At 48.3% G+C, this 18,161-nt stretch overlaps 2 protein-coding genes across 5 annotated transcripts in view; one reads left to right on the plus strand and one right to left on the minus strand.

The window, feature by feature from the left end:
- RBM44 (RNA binding motif protein 44) overlaps nt 1-5,674 on the plus strand; it is a gene marked incomplete at its 5' end in the record, with an annotated part of 46,467 nt that extends 40,793 nt beyond the window's left edge. The window contains one exon of the mRNA XM_082311437.1: nt 4,684-5,674. Coding sequence (XP_082167563.1) covers nt 4,684-4,939 — 256 coding nt within the window. The 3' untranslated portion in view covers nt 4,940-5,674. The remainder of the gene's footprint in view (nt 1-4,683) is intronic.
- A 2,197-nt stretch (nt 5,675-7,871) lies between these two features.
- Nucleotides 7,872-18,161, minus strand: part of UBE2F (ubiquitin conjugating enzyme E2 F (putative)) — an 84,635-nt gene continuing 74,345 nt past the window's right edge. For 3 of the 4 annotated variants that reach the window (XM_082312173.1, XM_082312179.1, XM_082312176.1), the window contains one exon: nt 7,872-9,260. In XM_082312173.1, the coding sequence (XP_082168299.1) occupies nt 9,210-9,260 (51 nt within the window). In that variant the 3' untranslated portion in view covers nt 7,872-9,209. Of the gene's footprint in view, nt 9,261-15,666; nt 15,870-18,161 lie in introns of all 4 variants that reach the window. The other variant, XR_014228197.1, reaches the window with a different exon arrangement.

An 18,161-nucleotide genomic window follows, 5' to 3' on the forward strand; every position in this document is an offset into this window, starting at 1 on the left:
ACCAGTGGCTCAGCCGCGTCCCCGTCCTGCCCACGGGCATTCGTCCCCGCATGGTCCCCATGCTGGTGGCCTCCTCCTGCCGCAGCATCCTTTAAACCCAAACTGTTTCCATGGTGATGAGGAAAACAGTTTTAATTGCAGTTCACATTGGGTAGGGAAAAAAAATATTTAGAACTAAACAAAGCCGTACTTTTCAGGGCAAGCTGCCTGTCTCCCTGCCCGCAGCCTGTGGTGGTGGGATGGCGTGGGAAAACCTGCCCTGTTCCCAGTGCTATCCTACATCAGCTCAATAATCACAATTTGTAATATTTTTTTTAGTAATTAAAGCTAGTCTTTTAAGGCATTTTTAAGGATTTTGAATTAAGATGCTGGTATTTAAGGCAAAACCGAGGGAGAGGAGGGGGGGCAGGAGAAGGCGGCCTGCGTGCAGACCGCTTCTCCTTTCCCTCTCCCCACGTGTCTAGTGGTCTCTGGGGACACGCTGACCATCATGGGGAGCTAAAGACGTCCTCCATGCTCAGCGCTCCTCCAGCCGTGGGCATCCCTCCATCTCAAACCACTGGCGAGCCCCTGAGAGCTGCTGTTCCCAGGGCAGCCCTCACTGGGCTGCAGGTGATTTTTGGCACTCGGAAAGATCCCAGACAAGCCCAAGCCCGGTTGGGAACAGGGAGCATGACTTGGGGACGCTTCTCCTCGAAGCCACCGAGCTCTCCTCAGGGTTGGGGGAAGCAGGCACAGGGGAAGCGCTGGCCCAAGTGCTCTGACCAGGATTTTTTCTGCACATGCAGTCCTTGCGAGAGGCAAGAAGAGATTTTAAATACCTTCCCGTGGGGGCAGAGGTGCCCAATGGACACGGTTTTGTCACATCCTCTAATTCCAAATGTCATCTTAACTAACTAACTAAAAACTAAGGTTTTGCAGCCTGGCTTTCAGCTGTTATGAACAGCACACGGCGCGTAGCTTCGGGCTGCGCCGGCTATTCGTAGCCCCCGGCAAACAGTGTTGAAAACACCTGCTGCTTTGGTTACTTGTTGCTCCCCGGCAGGTTGGGAAGTCGGGGACAACCATCCTTAGATGTCGCATCCTTAGATCTCTTGGCTGCTCTGCAAAGCTGTAGGGACGTGCCACGGTGCAGGTCTGTGGTCCAGTGGCTTCTCTACCTCCTTATTTACCCTGACCGAACTGAGCCATCACGGAGCTTGTTGGAAGCCCAGCCAGGGCTCAGCCCTGTGGTTAATCCCCCGCTTTCTGTAATGGCCATAAGGCCCTGCTCAGCTGGTTTTAGAGGGCAGCCAGCCCCTGGTCTGTGGGGCGAGGGAGGAGAGGACACAGGACGTGGGTATTTCTCTGCACACCACCGCCTCGGGTCTGATGTGGGGTCAGTGGCATTCAGGTCTCTTAGGTCCTCCCAAAAACATTGTCTGGGTGTTTTGCCAGGCATTGCAATCCCCAGACACCCCTGATGCTGCCAACTTAGGTTTCCGTCCTCATCATCATCTCCAAGGTGGTCCCAGCTGCTCCCCGGGGGCTCCCTAAACACCCAGCCCCTCTCTTCCCCCAGCTGCCTGCCCTGGCAGCGGGTGACAGCCTGAGCCCTGCCCCATTCAGGGCCGCAGCCGCAGAGCCGGTGGCATGCCGTGCTGCTCTATTTCTGCAGCTGCATCAGCCACCGGCGTCGCGTTTTGCTTCAGCTGCGGCAGCAGTGGGGTCCCTCCCTGGGCCGTAGCTGGCAGCAGCAGCCCAGCCCTGGCAGCATCCCTGGAACAGCGGGGCATGGCATGCGGTCCTCCATGGTGTGGGACATGGGGCTGAGATTTGGCGATGCCTGTCTCCTGCTTGCAAGGATACCGTCTCTGGAGGCTTTGTTTCGGAAGGTCTGTGCCCTCGCTCAGCTGGAGGAGATGGTGTTTTGGGTGATGGAGGCTTGCAAATGAGCTGTGGTGTTGTCTGAAAGCCAAAAGCTTGAGTCTATTTATCTTCTCTCCAAAGAGTTTTCACTCTGTGACTGAGGATTGCCCTCTTTCTGAACACCAGAAATACCATGGTCATCCCTGCAGCTCCCGGAGCTCAGCTCAGCTTTGCCTGGCAGAGTGTGGTGGGGGGACATCGCCCTCCTGGGTTGGGCTGTGGGGCGGGAGGTGGGTGGCAAGGGGAGGGCAGAGCAATTGTACTGGGCAGCAAAACACCAGCTCCACCCCCCAGCCCACCCCCCCAAGAGGTTTCACCGTCAGCAGGGGCTGAATTCCCCGGTGGGACCATGCTGGTGTGGTGCTAATGTAATAACACGGCTCTGCTTGCGGGGAGAGAGAGAGAACCAGATCGGCTTTGGAAATGCAATGGGATGAACGTTTGCCACAGCTGTGGCAGGGCAGAGCACACTCAGCCCCGGGCGTCAACACTGCTGCTCTCCAGTGGGATCATGATCCCTTCCGACAAGGCACCGCAAGCAGCAGCCTGGGTCCGACCGGTCTGGTTTATCCTTATCTCAGCAAACGGATCCCTTTGGTAGCCCTCTGCGGTAGCTGGCAGCGCACCTGTAAGGAGAAGGCCCTCCACGCCACGTGTGTTGGTGCTCTGCATGTGGGAACAGAAGCTGGACGGAGTATTGCAGGACCGTTCTCCGAACACTGTGAGACACGGCAGCTCAGGACCCGCGCAGCTGGAGGGGATGGGCTCAGCTGGTGGGTGACAGCTCATGTCTATGGATGGCCAAGGGTCTGTGAGATAAAGTAGAAGAAATGAAAGCACTCAGCTACAGCTGGGAGTTCGGCTTTGCTTTTAGTTGGCTGTTCATAAAACTATCAGGGGTCAAGTAGTGCTTTGTGTAAGCAAAGGGCAGAAAATCATCTCTTGAAGAGCATCCAGACTTGCTTTCCCTTGGCCAAGAGCTCAGCAGCCCTCGTTGTCACTTCTACACTTCTAGCTGTTGCTGAAAATGTTCTGGTTTCCCTCCAGGTCCCTCCTGCTCACTCCCCGCTGGGCTCTGGGGGTGTGCGGGGCCAGCGAGTGGCCCGCGATGCCACCCTGCTCCTGCTGAGGACGCGATCCCACCCAGAGCAGGGTGGCTTTAACAAAGACAGGGGACATGAAAATAAAAGGGACAAAAGAGACTTAGGATATCTTAAGCCGCAGCTGCAGTCCCCCATCAGGATGGAAGGACCTCCTTCCACACCTGGACAGACGGCCGTAGCCCCATGGCCACCTCCTTGCCCCTGCTACACTGCTCATAGGGTGGGTCATAGCCCCACAACCACCTCCTCGCCCCCCCATGCTGTTGGCGGGGCTGTAGCCGCTCGGCTCCTCTCCTCGGCTCCATCCTCTCCCCCGCCGGCGAGCATGGAGACATCCGAGTGCTGAAACACGGATGCTGCCTAAGTGCAAAGTGTAATTACAATTTAGCCTTTTATTTACTGACACCATTTTGCTTTTGTTACTTGCATGTTTTCACGTACAATGATGGGAGCAGCTATTTATCAGCATGAAAGTACGGTCTGAGCCAGGGAAGGGCTAAGCCAGCTGCTGTAAGGCCCTTAGATTTTAAAAATAGCTTTTATTCACTTCTTTGTTAACTCTTTCCCTCTGGTTCCTGAAGATGGTTTAGCTCCTGAGCTCTGCTAAGGCTGTTGCTGAACGGGAAATGGTAATTTTGTACATTGAGATGCTGAGCAGAAGCTGCTCTTAGTAGCGCCAGGCGCCCCATTAATTAAATCACCGGACTCCGCAGGGCCTCCCTCTGGCGCTGCCATGTGCCGATGGGCACGGCGAGGCAAGCGCCGCCTGCCCGAAATCCCAGCCGATGAGATGGAGAGAGGCTGCGGCAAGTAGCTGGGGAGCTGCTTATAAAATATTTCTTCCCCCAAGCGGGTTTTTAATTGGCTAGCTAGGTTTTGATTAGCTCTGCTTCCCTAGGATTAGATGTGAATAACTGTGATGAGGAAAAAAAAAAAATATATACACACACTCATATATTTTTTTTAATGGATAGCCTATTTTAAAGCAGGTAGGATTTGAAACCCACGGTAATACCTGTCCTTCCAGAGCGTGGCTGGTAGGACCAGCACAGGGGCTGTCCTCTCTCTGCGGTGCCTTGTGCTCAGGGCTGCTCCTTTTTTTCCCAAATAGTTGGGGGGAAAAAAAAAAAAAACCCAAACAAGCAAAACCAAAAGCTCAAAAAATGGACTTGCTGGCCATTGAGAGGTGGGATGGGTCGTGGTCCTGCAGACCTGCAAAGCGGGGTTCTGCAGAGAGACGAGCTTCCAAAGCATGCTGTTGGTTCATATGCACTGCCCCATTTTTAGGCAATTAAAAGGAGAATTTCAAGTACTGTGCTTCTAGTAATTTCCTTCTGTAAATGAAAATTCCTTGTGCTTTTGGCTGTGGGTGAGCACTTGATGTGCGCTCAAAGTGGCAAAACCTGATGAGAATTAAAAAAAAAACCCACATATATTTTTATACCTATCTACCTACAATCTCAAAAAAACCTACCAAAAAAAAATTCAAGTAACTCAGATGATAACAATCTCAAATACCATCTCAAATAACATATACACATCTATAGCAGAAAGTGTATGTAATATTTTATATTATATTTTAATATGGGGTGGGGGAGGTGGCATGCTCACAGCCGTGTGCTGGCCCCTGGTGCCCCGCCGTGCCACCCCGGCGCCCTTGTCTGTGTTGCAGCACCTACGGGGAGCTGACGAACTGCACAGCGCTGATCGCCGAGAGGCTCAACTGCTACTGGCCCAACCGGCTGGTGGACGAGTTCTTCGTGGCCGTCCACAAGCAGTACTTCAGGAACTGCTCCCCCTCCGGACGGGCGCTGCACGACCCCCCCAACGGCGTCCTCTGCCCCTTCATCGTGCTGCCCATCCTCGTCACCCTGCTGATGACCGTGCTGGTGGTGTGGAGGAGCAAACGCAGTGAGGGCATCGTGTAGGGACGCTCTGCCGCCGGCACAGGGGAGGGATGGGGGGGGCCCCCACCCTGAAAGCACCCATTTTTTTGGGAAGACCCTGGCAGAAGAGCATCCTGGGGGGGTACCAAAGGCAGAGACGGTAATGCCACTGCTCCTCCCTCGCTGGTACCCTCCACACCGCGCACGTGCCGCTCGCTGGACGGTTTCCAAATAAATACATCATTTAAGACTCGGTTGGTTGGCAATACGGGGTGCCGGTGGCCCGTGAGGCTGCCGCGGGCTGCCCCAGCAGCGGGGAGCCCTCTCAGGGTACTGGGGAGCACTGGGGCACTGCCGCATCTTTCCCACCTGCTTCCCTCCCGGCACCCCACAGCATCGCGTTTTGCCAAAAGAGGAACATTTTTAAAAAATAAGGAGGGGGGGCGGGGTTTGAAATCCTGCCAGAACGGCGTCGGGAGGTGCCGGTGGGCGTAACCATGAGGCCGGCGGGTCTGGGTGCAACCCCTGGTGATGAAACAGTCACAGCTTTCTCTTTTTGTCTTTTTTTTTTTTTTTTTTTTTTTTACACCAGGAAAGGCATCTCAAGTCCGAGGCCCGCGTGGGGTGGGTTTTGCCTGGGAGATGGGGAGAAATGGGTGAAAATCGGCGGTGGGAGCTGGTGGCACCGGCGGTGGCCTTGGCGGTGCCCTGGGCTAAGGAGCAACGGGACTAAGGCGCTTTTCCTACTTAAGCGAATAAATACATAAATACACCGGGTGCCTGTCTCTGGTGCGAATCTTCAGTGCTTGCCCCCTCTGTGGAGGCTGGGGTCCAGGGGGGTCAAGGGGCCTGCCCAGGCTCCCCCCTCACTGCCTTGAAGGAGGCTCTGTGACCCCGGAGCCCCCCAGTAGTGTTGACCCTCACCCCATGGGAACCTTCGGGTGGCACTGGGGGCCCTGGGGTCAGGCTGGCGGGTGGGAGGGCTGGCTAGCGCGGTCTGTCCCTCCAAGGCAGCGGGGTCCCTGTGGGGCCCCTAGGTGGGCCCTGGGTGTGGGTGGGCAGGTGGGGGGGGCCGCCCCTTTGGCAGGGTCCAGGAGTGGGGTTGGGTGCCTCAGGGGGGGACAGGGATGAGGGGGGGGACCCCCGACCCCACCGCTGGTCTCTCGTCCCCAACAGCTCCAGACCCCTCCAGGGCCTCGCCAGCTCAGGGAGGGGTCCCTCAGGGAGACCCAGCTGCTGTCCCCACCTTGGCCTTCACGTTTCCAAAAAAAACCCAAAACTGCACGTGCCGGGCAGCGGGCTGCCCAGCCACCTGCCTGGCCCACCCCGGGCTGCCCCGTCCTGGCGCCTGTGCTGCTTCCAGGACACTGCAGCATTTTTTTTCCTTTTCCACTTGATATTTGGGGCTTTTTTTCAGGGGCAGTTGAACAATTAAGAAAAAAAACCAATCAATCATCAGCATTATTTGACAGGGAGCACCCAGGGCTCCAGAGACTATGGCCCCTGCAGCCAGGAAGAGCTGAAGAGGCTTTCTGGAAGATGGCTACCTGCCTAGGATAGAAATAAATTAAAAAAAAAAAACCATCCCAAACGAACAAAACCGAAAAGCAGCAGGTTGTCCAAAAGCTGCATGGGAGTTAGTTACAAAAGCCGATTCCTGCACAAGCGCTATTTGCTGACGACCCTCCATCCGCTGACCGGCCGCTTTGGGGACGTACAGGCGAGTTTGCCTTCTGCCGTCGCCTGGGGCTGCAGGGTGGCAGCGAGCTCCCCGGCAGGTTTCTGTGGAAGTATTTTGGCCACATGCAGCGAACCGTGCCCTGATGCAGCACCCCAGCTTAGGGCTTCAGTGAGAGGCAGAAACTGAGTGTGGCTGGGTAGAGTATAGATTAGTTGCATCTATACCAATATATATGTAAATAATTCAGTTGTTTTTCCCAGACTGTGAGCTGATGGTCTCTCCTAGGATGGGGATAAGGTGTAACATTTTTTCCCCTCTGTATTCTGGATGGGAAGAAACTGATGCTTGAGCCTTCTTGTACAGTATTGAATAGTATACCAACTCGCATCTTCTGCTCATCTTCTCTAGGTAAGTAAAAACACGGCGAGGGGATTACACAGCACTGTACCGGGAGGTGGGGATTGGCTTTGATGACTGCAGCTCTCTCTAGCTCTGTGCTCACCCAAGCTGCTGGTACCCCCAACCTGCTGCGGGTACCCCAAACCCGCTGCACGCTCAGACAAGGCTTTTCCTGGCTCGCTGTGGCAGCACCCTGCACGTGCTCTGCCCTGGCTGCGTCTGCAGCGGCTTCCAGGCAAGAGCGGGGAGCCAGGCGCGGGCGAGCGCCCAAGAAACAGGGACTTTCACCCCTTTTGCTGAAGGGTGGAAGGTGATACACAGTACCAGGGTGCCGATACAGCAAGGAGCGCTCACCTTCGTTAAAGCAAACTGGTTCAGCGTTTTCAGCTTGAAAATCCTTCCGATTCAATATGCAAAAACTGGACATATTTTCCAGCCTTTCTATTTTTGAGTGCTTTATGCCTTACCTTCCCTGACGTTACTATTTTGGCAGCAAAGATCTCTCACCGCAGTTGCCTGCTTAAAATAATATGCTGATCCATGTTTCATTTTAAATAGACACAGTGGCAATATTACCCAAAGATGAAGCTCACGATAAGGCTCTCCTCCTGCATACCGATCTCTGCATTTCACCTCCCTGCTTTCTCAGACCTCCAGTAACGCATACAGGAGCCTGGGGAGCTGCGAGGGAAAAGGCACAGGGAGAACTTAACAAGCAAGGCTGCACCATGCTTAAAATTTGCAAGCCAGTTCTGCCACACTAACGATGGAGGCAATGTTGGTTTCCTTCAGCGTCTGCAGAGGAAAGAACGAAGCATAATCATTCGGGGGGATAAAAACCCCACAGTCAACGCCCAAACGTCACACACACACTTGCTCCGTATGAAACCACACGAACATTTATTTCTATGGTTTATCTATTTATAAAAGCTTGAATCGGTTCCATTGCGCCTCCTCTGCGTGATCCCACGAGCGAAATGCGGTTCGGTCTCTGAGGCTACGCCGATGCCCGCCGGTTCGGCCGCCCCGGGCACCGCCTGGGTCGGGGGGCGAGCAGCAGGGAGCTCTGGCACACGACAGGCAGCAGACTTCTCACAGCATTTACCCTGAAGCACACGCTCCTCTCTTCAGAAGGATCCCTGCTTGCACATACTATGTGTTTGATATACAGCTTCTTACAGAAAAGGCAATTATAGCATCATATCCTTTTAAATTACCAAAAAAGCCAGGCGCGCACAAGTGTTTAAAAGAGGGTGCAGTGCGTTATTATTCTCAGCTGCATTATTAGTCATTCACTTTCAGTGCAGAAGTTTGAAGAACACAATTAGGTGTCCTCCAAGTAACGGTGCTTGAGTTTACTTTCATCAGATCGAACGGCGTCCGATGCTCCCTCACCACATCCAGATCGGAAAGCCAAAGGCAGATTTCTTAAATAAAAAAATCTCCCTTTCATTAAATTTTCACAGAAATATATAATATATATAATATATATATAATTTTACTAATACTACACATTTACTTAAGTTATGGATTAGCCTATATTTCTTTTTAACTACTTCACACAATGAATAGAAACAAAAAAATACTGTAGCCCAAACAGGAGCTGAAAATAACAATGTAAAAATTCCAAACATGTGACAAAAATGTACTTACATTAAATATCATCAAGAATTTCAATATCAGAAGTAGAATTTCATTTCGCACTTGCATTCTGGCAAGCTCTAAGCCTTAGTTGAATGACTCTTGGAAAAAGCTTGTATTGTTTCTGCTCATCAAAGGCAACAGTATTGTGATTTGGTTCACAGGAGACCATTTTATTGCCAACTTGAAGTGTTCCAAAAACACGCCACCTTCACGGTTTGGGTTTTTTTTCCTTCCCCCCTCCAAACTAGGCAAGTGTTAAAAAAAAAAGTGTAATTACAATTTCAATAGTGATTTCTTTTAACTTCTCAAGCATATCTCATCAACAGGATATACAGTACAGTTCAGAAGAGTAAACATTTTTAAAAGTAAGCAAACAACTTTTTCAACCAACATACACAATTTCTTGCTGTATTTATGCTGAACTCTCCTTTTAACATGGACAAGTTATGAAGTTAGTTTTCTTCTTCAGTACAACATGGACACAGGACTAGTACAATCCGGGCTGGTTTTGTTTGTTGTTGTTGTTGTTGTTGAAGTTAAGGACAACTCTAGTGTGGAAGCCATGGTCCTGCCATCCATCTCCCTTCATCATCTCGCATAGCGCTTAATGTAATCTTCAACTTTATTCCGAAAGTCCTCCTAGAGGAAAGCACAGTCAGAATTACCCCATGCACGTCAGAGAGGGACTCACGTAGGACTACAGTGGTGGTGGACTCCCACGTTAGCACCAGTAGGGTCAAATCTCCATCACGCGAAAGGCCCGCCGCTCTCCCCAGGACATGTTTCCGGCGTGGTGTGTGGGAACTGAGGCGACCGCTCGAGTCCTTGCAAGCAGACGTCCGTGCTCCGCCGGGGATCTCCTCTGGGGACTGAACTGAGCAGAGTTTGCCATCGCCAGCTATCAACACAGCTACAAACAGACTGCGTATGACAGGTCACCAGTGCTGGGAGGCCACATCCCAGCTAGCGGCACAGCAAAGAGCCGGCCATGGTTTTAGGGAAGGAAGGGACGCTGTCCTTACTGGATAAGAGAGGCAAGGCTACAGCAGGAGCTGTTACAAAGGCCGCGCGCCCTCAGGCAGCTCTGTCCCAAATACTCATTCTGGCCTCCCCCTGGTTAACTGCACAGTACCACAGCTAGCACAAAATTAAGCACGTAATCAATCACTGCTTTTTTTTTTTTGTCATACGTTATAGCCTAGAGAATTAAAAAAATCATCATCCAAGTCACTCATTTGTTAAAGTGGTTCGGAGGGAACACGTTTTACACCTGTAGCCCTCCACAGAAAACCTACAGAATTATTATATAGCCTCTGCATCGATGGAAAAGCACACATTTCTGGTAGTTTTATAAAGCGTGGAGATGCCGAGCAGGAGAAATTCTGACATACTTTCCTCATTTGATACTTATCCAAGCCGGGATGTCAGACAGATGTTACATTCCTGTAATGCTATTCGGAGTCTGAACCTTGCCTCGCACGCTTACAGCCCGTTATTAAATACGTTCAACACAAACACACCGAGTGGCCCGTGCTCCAGATTCAAGTGGGGGCTTCACAGCAAAGTGCTGCTGTTTTGATTTCCAGCCCCAGTTTTGCGTGCTGGCCAGAATATAAAACACCAACAGAGACAGCAGATGAGGAGGCTTTGAAGGCAGCGTCCCGGTGCGGTGGAGCTGCCTGGAGAGCAGGGGCCACGGAAGCACTGAAATCCTCTGCCCACCAAGTCAAGCTCTGCTTTTACTGGAAAGGGGGCAAAGTCTCGCTGCCCCGACCTGAGGTATCGCAGCAAGGCACGCTCCTGCTTTAAACAAGGTACCTCGTCAAAGAGAGCGGCTCCACGTTTGCCAATACATAAAGCGATGCCCTTCCAACGCACATTGAGTGTTCTGGTACAGTCCACTCAGCAAAGTGCTAAATAAAATGAAGTTTACAGACAGAGCAGCAGTTCATGAATTTAATGCACACATAGATAATGGCCATTCATTGTTTGAGGACTTTAGTATCGGGTCTTTTTTACTTTTTTGTTAACAGTAGATAAAAGCTGAGCACCGCAATATGCACCATGACTCATACTAATACTGCTAAGAAGGTCTGAGAAGTACGGAGCAGTTGCTTTCAACTGTGAAGCTTGTTTTAAAAATGGGGAGAGAGCTGTTCTCCCTTGCAGGGTCATGCAGTAACCCATTCTGAAATCTGAAATATATCATAAGATACTTAAAATAGAAACAGAAATCATCAAAGCTAAAATGTCCCCTCCCCAAGCTAACTTTGCCTGCTTCTAGCTTGACTACATCAGCTGTGTGTCCCCTTTTTTTAAAAAAAAAATTTGAATTTTCCTCCATGTCTTGATCAGCATTTAGCTATACACTGCCACTAAAACTTTTGCTAGACATTACATCACGCCAGAATAAAGCAGTGATACAGCCTTTTTGCTACAGCTAGCCTTGGAATGCATCGGTATTTCCTTGACCTCAACACCGCGCTTCAAACAGTTCCTGATCAGCTCCCTTTACGATGGCTTGGTTTTCGGCCGGGGAGTTTTTCTATCAGCAAAAGGAGAAAGGTTATCTCACGGTTAAAGTCCCAAATCAAAATATCAAAGAAGAACTACGATCCATCAGCAACCTTGTCCATGATTTCGTTTTCCAACTGATAAAGTGCATCACAGAGATGTCCATGAACTACATGCAAGGTGCTCCGAATCTCAAAGAAGTCTGAAACACGGTTTAAGGCCAAAAATATCATAGGTGTGGAAATAAAAGTATAAATGCACTTCAGGAAAAAAACACCCGCCGCTAATGGCTCTTCTCAAGAGAGGTACAGGTTTGTGCTTTGGAAGAAATAAAAGGAGAGAGCATAAATTACAAGCATCCATTACAGGAAATCACTGTAAGATGCTTGACACCTTGGCATCAGGCACTACAAGCCCAGGTGCGGAGAGGAACCCCGCAAGGACTGACTACTAAAAGAAACCAATTCTTTAGGGCTGCAGAAATTCCCTTCCTCCTTAGAGACAGGCTGCCTGCGCTTCTTGGGAGAAAGGAGCAGCTATTTTGGTAGAATACGGCACCTGCTAAAGGCAATATTCTGTGTAGTGACTTTTAACTCTGCTGCAAGCACACCTCTTTCCACGTTCATACAACCCTACGTTAAGCATGCTAAGAAACTAATGCTACAGAGCTAATGCTGTCTTCATTTTAAATAAGATTTCAGATACCAGGCAACTTCAATCTCTAGGTACCTTGAGTCTGTTAAAATATCACACAAACAAAAGAAAAGTGACCTTTTGAATTTGTTTTCAGCTCTGACACGTTGATGCAAACTAGAACAATTACTCATAATGGCTAACGATGCTGGAAGCCTCTCATTTACTGGTTATGATGGTTGTTCTCGGTATTATGGACTGATGGCTCGCAGCAGCAACGCTTGCTGTCCGCCTGTTCTTGGGCACGCACAACATTAGAGCACGTTGGGCGCAACACTGCACCTGATACATGAAGCCTCCTGGACTCTCCTACTCTTGCGCTTCTCCAAGAGACAGGTCACTAAAAGAAACTGGGCAAAGACATACCACTGGACATGCAATAGGGCCAACTGCATCTTCACCGTATCTACAATATCGAAGAGCAGTGTGGTACAGGCAGCTCAGAGCATCCTCCGCTTTTTCACCCATACCTTTACGAAGTTTTTACATGGGAAGACAAGCTCTCGGCACTGACTTAACAGAAGCAGGACCTCAGTGGAGAAGGAACGCTCCAGAAATCCACGCCGTCACTTAGGCTGACTTGCCAGATGATGGAACTGGCAGCGTTAGTGAGAATATACTAACACGGTACTCGCTGCATGTGAACCTGGTTGCTGAACAGGAGGTTTTCATCCCATAGCTGTAATATTCTATCCTCACATGCCATATGGCTTAACAGTTCCTGATTAACAGGGGGCACTTTTCTATGTGCACATCTGTTTATGTGCAGTACTGAATAATCAGAAGTAAAAAAAATTAATCAGAGCAGCACATATTCTGCATTATAAAGAGGCGCATACAAAATCCTGCTGGGAATGCTCAGGGAAAGAGGGGGGACTCGTTTCATGGGGAGGGGAGCTGGAGATGCTTTATTCACCTGGCACATGGACACCGCGTGTGCAAGCACCCATCGCCATGCAGTACGTATCTGCCCTGATACTCTCTGTAACACAAAGCAGTGCATTTTACCCTTTCTTAACTTGCCTTCAAGGACAGATCCTAAGTGTAGGACTACTAGAAAGATGGGCTAGAAGGCAGGTTGTGCAAAACACCTACTCTTATTAAAAAAACAAAGCCCACCCACTTGAATACAGCTTTTTTCTCCGATTCTTTCTGCGGGAGACTCCAAGGAACTGTACCCAACCGCAAGTCTGCGTTACTGCCCTGAGCCCCAACCGTCCTTCAATGCCAAGACACTGATGAGAAAAGCATACCACATCCCATAGTCTCGATGTTGAGAGGGAAAAGAGTCAAGAGGTTTGCTGCTGGAAATCCCCCACCATCAAAGCAGTTCTTGTCAATGCCCGTTTATCTGCCTGCCAGAACACTCATCCAGCTGATGGCAGTGGTTGCTTTGCCTGGTGGGGCTCATGCCACGTCCCTCTGGACCTGGATCACGTCCCGCTGCTACCCTGGCCAGAGGCACAGCTGCCTGCCTCTACACTGAAGTAGTTTCCCATGTCATCAGAGTTGTCAGGCCAAAGACTGATGAAGGGGGAGACTGCTTCTGTGACGTTTTACTATACAAGCACTGATGCTATAACATGTGAAACATCATCAGAAACAACTCGGCCAGCCATTAAGCCCTGACAGGCCATCAGTGAGCCCAGGAAATACCACCTGGAAGAGCTGTTCAAAGGGGAAATCTGATTTTAAGCTAAGATCCTTTGCCCTTTACCAACCTCACTGTACAGTATTACCTTCACAGATTTGGAGACAGAAGATAGATGGAGCGAGAGGCGAACAAAACTGCCCTTGGGCTCTCTGGAGATGTGCTGGGTGGTAGGGACAAACGAGGCTTGGGTTTCTATCTGTGAGCAGAACCTGCTGCCTTGCCTTGTCTAGGGTGGAAGGACACGCAGATGCGACCGGAGAGGTCTGTGCCTCGTGCTAAGCCAGGCGATAGACCTCCTCTGTGCAAAATAGAGTAACACGATTCAGGGACCTAAATTAGGCACTGGCCTTGTAGTAAGTACGGGAAACTGAAGCTCAGACAATGCCAGTATCCCCTTAGCACAACGGCCATCCCGTTGCACAGCACAGTAACAGCATGGACAGTGCAAGTATCACATTATACGAGTCAACAAATGCCTTCCCCATACCTTTTAAAGGATAAAGTGGTATATAATGATCAGCTGGGAATAGGAAACTAATAAAAATGTAAACAAATCAAAACATCATAACTCTAAGCATACTCCAAAAGAGCACAGCCGGTCCTCTCCCGGCTCCAGCTGGATACTAAGAGGCACAGGTGAGCCCGGACGCAGCTCCGCGGGGAGCGAGGGCCTCGCCGCCCTGCCCCACGTGCCACCCCTACAGCTCCCAGGCTCCAGCGTGTCCCCCCTGCCCCACCTCCAGCTCACTGCCCTATCCCAGCCCTCACCCTGGGTAAGCAAGACCCTGGTGGAAGTCCAGCCCTGAAGGTGCTCAGTTCTCAAATCCACGTACGAGAAGAGACCATCTAAAACGCGAGAGTTTATACAATTTTAGGGCAGACCCAAAGCAGTTTTGCCCTGAGCTGTGGGGAGGTGAGAGGGAGAGAAGAGCGATACGTGAGTAGCCCTGTGGGAAGTATTTGATGCGTGAGTAATGCTGGCCAAATCACCACTTCATTTGATGAAAATCATATGGGGACAATCAATCAAAGGGAAATTCAAAATCCATCAGTGGATGAAGAGCATGGAATATAAGCCATGACATATTTCACAATATCATTAGCTGAAAACTGGGTTACAGAACAAACCATAAAGTTAAAATGTACATCCCATTCAACTTCTGGGTGTATTTTTGTACTTAAACAAAGAAGTTTTGTTTATACAAAGAAGTTCAACAAATAACCTTAAAGCAGATAAATATATAGAGATATATATATTTATATATTTTAGTAAGAACTCTGGCCAAAGACATCAATTTCAAACAACTTAACTGATTTCATTATTTTCATTTGTCCTGTATGTTCTTACCAGACAGCATGATATGTGCCATGATTTGCATTAAGAAAATATTAAAAAGCAAATCCTTATCTAATTAGCTTTAGATAAAAAAAAAATACCGATTGATGTAATATTAAAACAATTCACATAAGTCTGAACTGATGAGCTGCTCGTCTTAAAAACGTGCCACACTGAAATGAGATTAAAAATATGGCAGTCTAAGAAGTTGTTACTAGAAGATATTTTACACTGAAGGCATACACAACCCCAGTACCTGGCCAGCGTGGTAATTTATCACGAATTACATATCTTTGAGGAGCACTTGGGAGAGAATATCTAGACAATTATGGAAAAAAAAGGAAAACAGCCACCCCAAAACCCCAGAAGAGAAGCACGGTCTACAATTTGTAAAAGCATATTGAAGCACACACTCAAGAACTAGGTACCTTTTTGAAAACGGGGGTTTGACCTGATTTGGCACCTCTAAGAGAGAAGGCTTTATTTTTTCAACAATTTATACTGCACTGAGTTGTACTGATAAACTGATTTTCTATTATTAAGCTTTTAATTTGAAAAAGAAAGAGGATCTGCTCAGTTATCCAAAGCAAACACAACACTTCTCTGTGACAGCTACCAGAGAAGTCTGGAAAAGTTGTAATGGAAACTTTATCTCAGGAATCTTTTTTTTTGTTTATTTAAAACAATGTATACCTGAGAATTACAAAATTAAAAAAAAAAAAAAAAACAAAAAACAACAAAACACAAAGCAGATTTAGCTCATTATCCTTAATATACCCACTACTGGTGCCACTTCACACACTGCAGTATTTAGCAGAATTTTTCTTCTTCCTACTCGTAATACTGACCTCAGTTTCTGCCCTCAAGTACGTTAGAGACCAGAACCTATTCCCCCCTCTTTGGGGGCTGTGTTCACAAGGCTGAAGGCCGTACTGGCCAGTCCCCGCAGGAAAACGTGCAGCGTACCGCATCTGTCCCTCGATCGTGACTACAACCACCCAGATACTGTCACAAACTCTGATCCACCTTCACATCATTTGGATTTACAATTCTGTAAAATTCAAATGGAGACAAAAAAAGATCACAAAAATACTCAATTGCTCCTGCCCTTCCCTCCTTTGTGTTAAAGAAAACAATGAAATAAATAATAATAATAATAATAATAATAATAATAATAATAATAATAATAATAATAATAGCAGCAGCACTGTTTTAACAGAACACTGTTTTAGTCCAAAGTTTATCACAAGGTTAAATTCCAAACAATTTCTGTTACTTGCGGTTTTACTTCAAGTGCAGTGTAGTAAAGGGGTCTTCTGAGCACCAGGAACATGACATTACTCAGCTCCAGCCAAAGCTTTAGGAGGAGGATATAATAACCAGGTAGATTTACCCATTAGCCCTATGAATTATATTTAAAGCGACCTTTTCTTTCTTTTCCATCTTGTAAGAAATAATGAGTATTCACGCCCATCAACCCCCACACACCCACTCCCATTTAAAAAGGAGCTGAATGAAACCTTTGAGCAATACAAAAATCTTAAGTATAAGATGTTTTTCCAATTCATGTTCCTGCCTTGCTATCATTTCCCTGTCATTGTTTTATTTAGCTCAGCCTCTACACCATCTGAAGAATTTTCCAAGCTCTGTAATTAAATTTTAGTTCTACGAAGAAAGAGAAGAGCGGAGAGTGAAAAACCTATACATAGGTATCTCCCACAGGCTCCCGTGCCTAGCAGGTGCAGTCAAACCTGTATCGATTTTCACTGCCCACGTTCACTACTTCAGATTTTAAACACCGTTTCTAGACATCAAGCAATTCTGATTTTGCAAAATTATAAGAAAATGCTTTAGTAGATCTCTTTGATGGCTAAGTCCTAAGGGGAAAAAATGGTGGAATTTTTACTGCAGGGGGGAAAAACCAAAACATAACCCCACACCAATGCTGTTTTTACTGTGACTATTTGGAAAAAAGCAGCATTGTGGGGAAGAAGAGAAACACTAAGTTTCAGACCTTTTTTTGAAAAATATCTGTACATGTTTGTATGTTAGGTTACAGAATTGATGTGAAACGTAGTGACCTGCCTGCCAGGACACTGCTCTGGGGAGAAGTCGAAGACGCGTTGCAAAGATAGAGCGAAGCATTAGAACACTGAACACGGAGCAGCACTTCCATTTGTTTGAGATTCTCAGATCTTAAGTAGGAACCATTTCCCTCAAGCTTCCGCAAACTTTCTGTTGTTTGCCAGTGAAGCAAAGGAAAAAAAAGCACTCTCTGAAGTTATGGGAAGAGAAAAGGGCTATGGATTAGGAGGGATAACTACATCTAAATCCCATTTGTGCAAAGGTGAGGGAACCAAGCCAGCTGAAGAGTGCAAAACAGCTTTCCAAAGAAAATCATTCCCTGGATCAAATGGGATGCAGGTCCTGACAGCTCTTGCCAATCTGCCCCTGGGCTTACGGAGCAGCACGGCTGGAGGCAGATGGTGGAGACCTTTGCGAGTCCTCTGGTCATATTGCCACAGTGCGAAATGCCTTGCAATTTGCCCTGACTGTGACCAATTTGCTTATTACCATTTATGATTTCACCCAGGTTGCTGAAAACAAAGAAAACCTCCTATGAGTTAAACCAGGGAGCACGGAGATTGCTCAGTCACTCAGTGCCTGATGTCAGGCGCTTGTCTCCCCGCTCCTCCAATGCCACCGGGGTCAGCCCGAGGCTGGCGCCGGGCACGCTGGCCGTCTTGTCGATACAATTGTTGGAAAGAGCTATAGAGAGAGCCCTTCCAGAAAATTACCTGAATCATCCCAATTACACTGATGTGAACCTCCTCTGTGCTGCAAACGCACTTCCACCCATGAGGATGCCACTCATTCCCAAGAGAGGATGTGTCCTCAGGATCTCAGATCTTAATGGATAAATTACAAGCGCAGAGGAAAAGGGAGCTGCCTGGGTCTGGCAAGAGGGTTTTTGCACATCACACTCTACTCAAGTCAAACGGACATTCAAAAAAACCTGACTGGGCAGGTGAGGCACATGGGGAACTCGGCTCAAAGAGGTCAGACTCCTTGTTTGCACTCAACAACCCTCCTGTATGTTTCTGAATTGAAGCCATGCATTTTTATGAAGAATGCAAAGCAAAAGCTTTCCTTTTAGGCCACTTATTTGCCTAAAGGATGTAAAACAAAAGCTTTAAAACATCTGCATTTCTTCCACATTTCTATCATTACCTCAGCAAGTCAAACCATCTGCAAAAGCTTAATCATCTTTACCGAACCTGAAAGAGGCTCCATCCATAATCAAAGTGTTCTGAAAAATGGATAATGGTTTCTATAAATACTT

This window comes from Platalea leucorodia, assembly GCF_965183815.1.
Source record: "Platalea leucorodia genome assembly, chromosome: 5".
NCBI lineage: Eukaryota > Metazoa > Chordata > Aves > Pelecaniformes > Threskiornithidae > Platalea > Platalea leucorodia.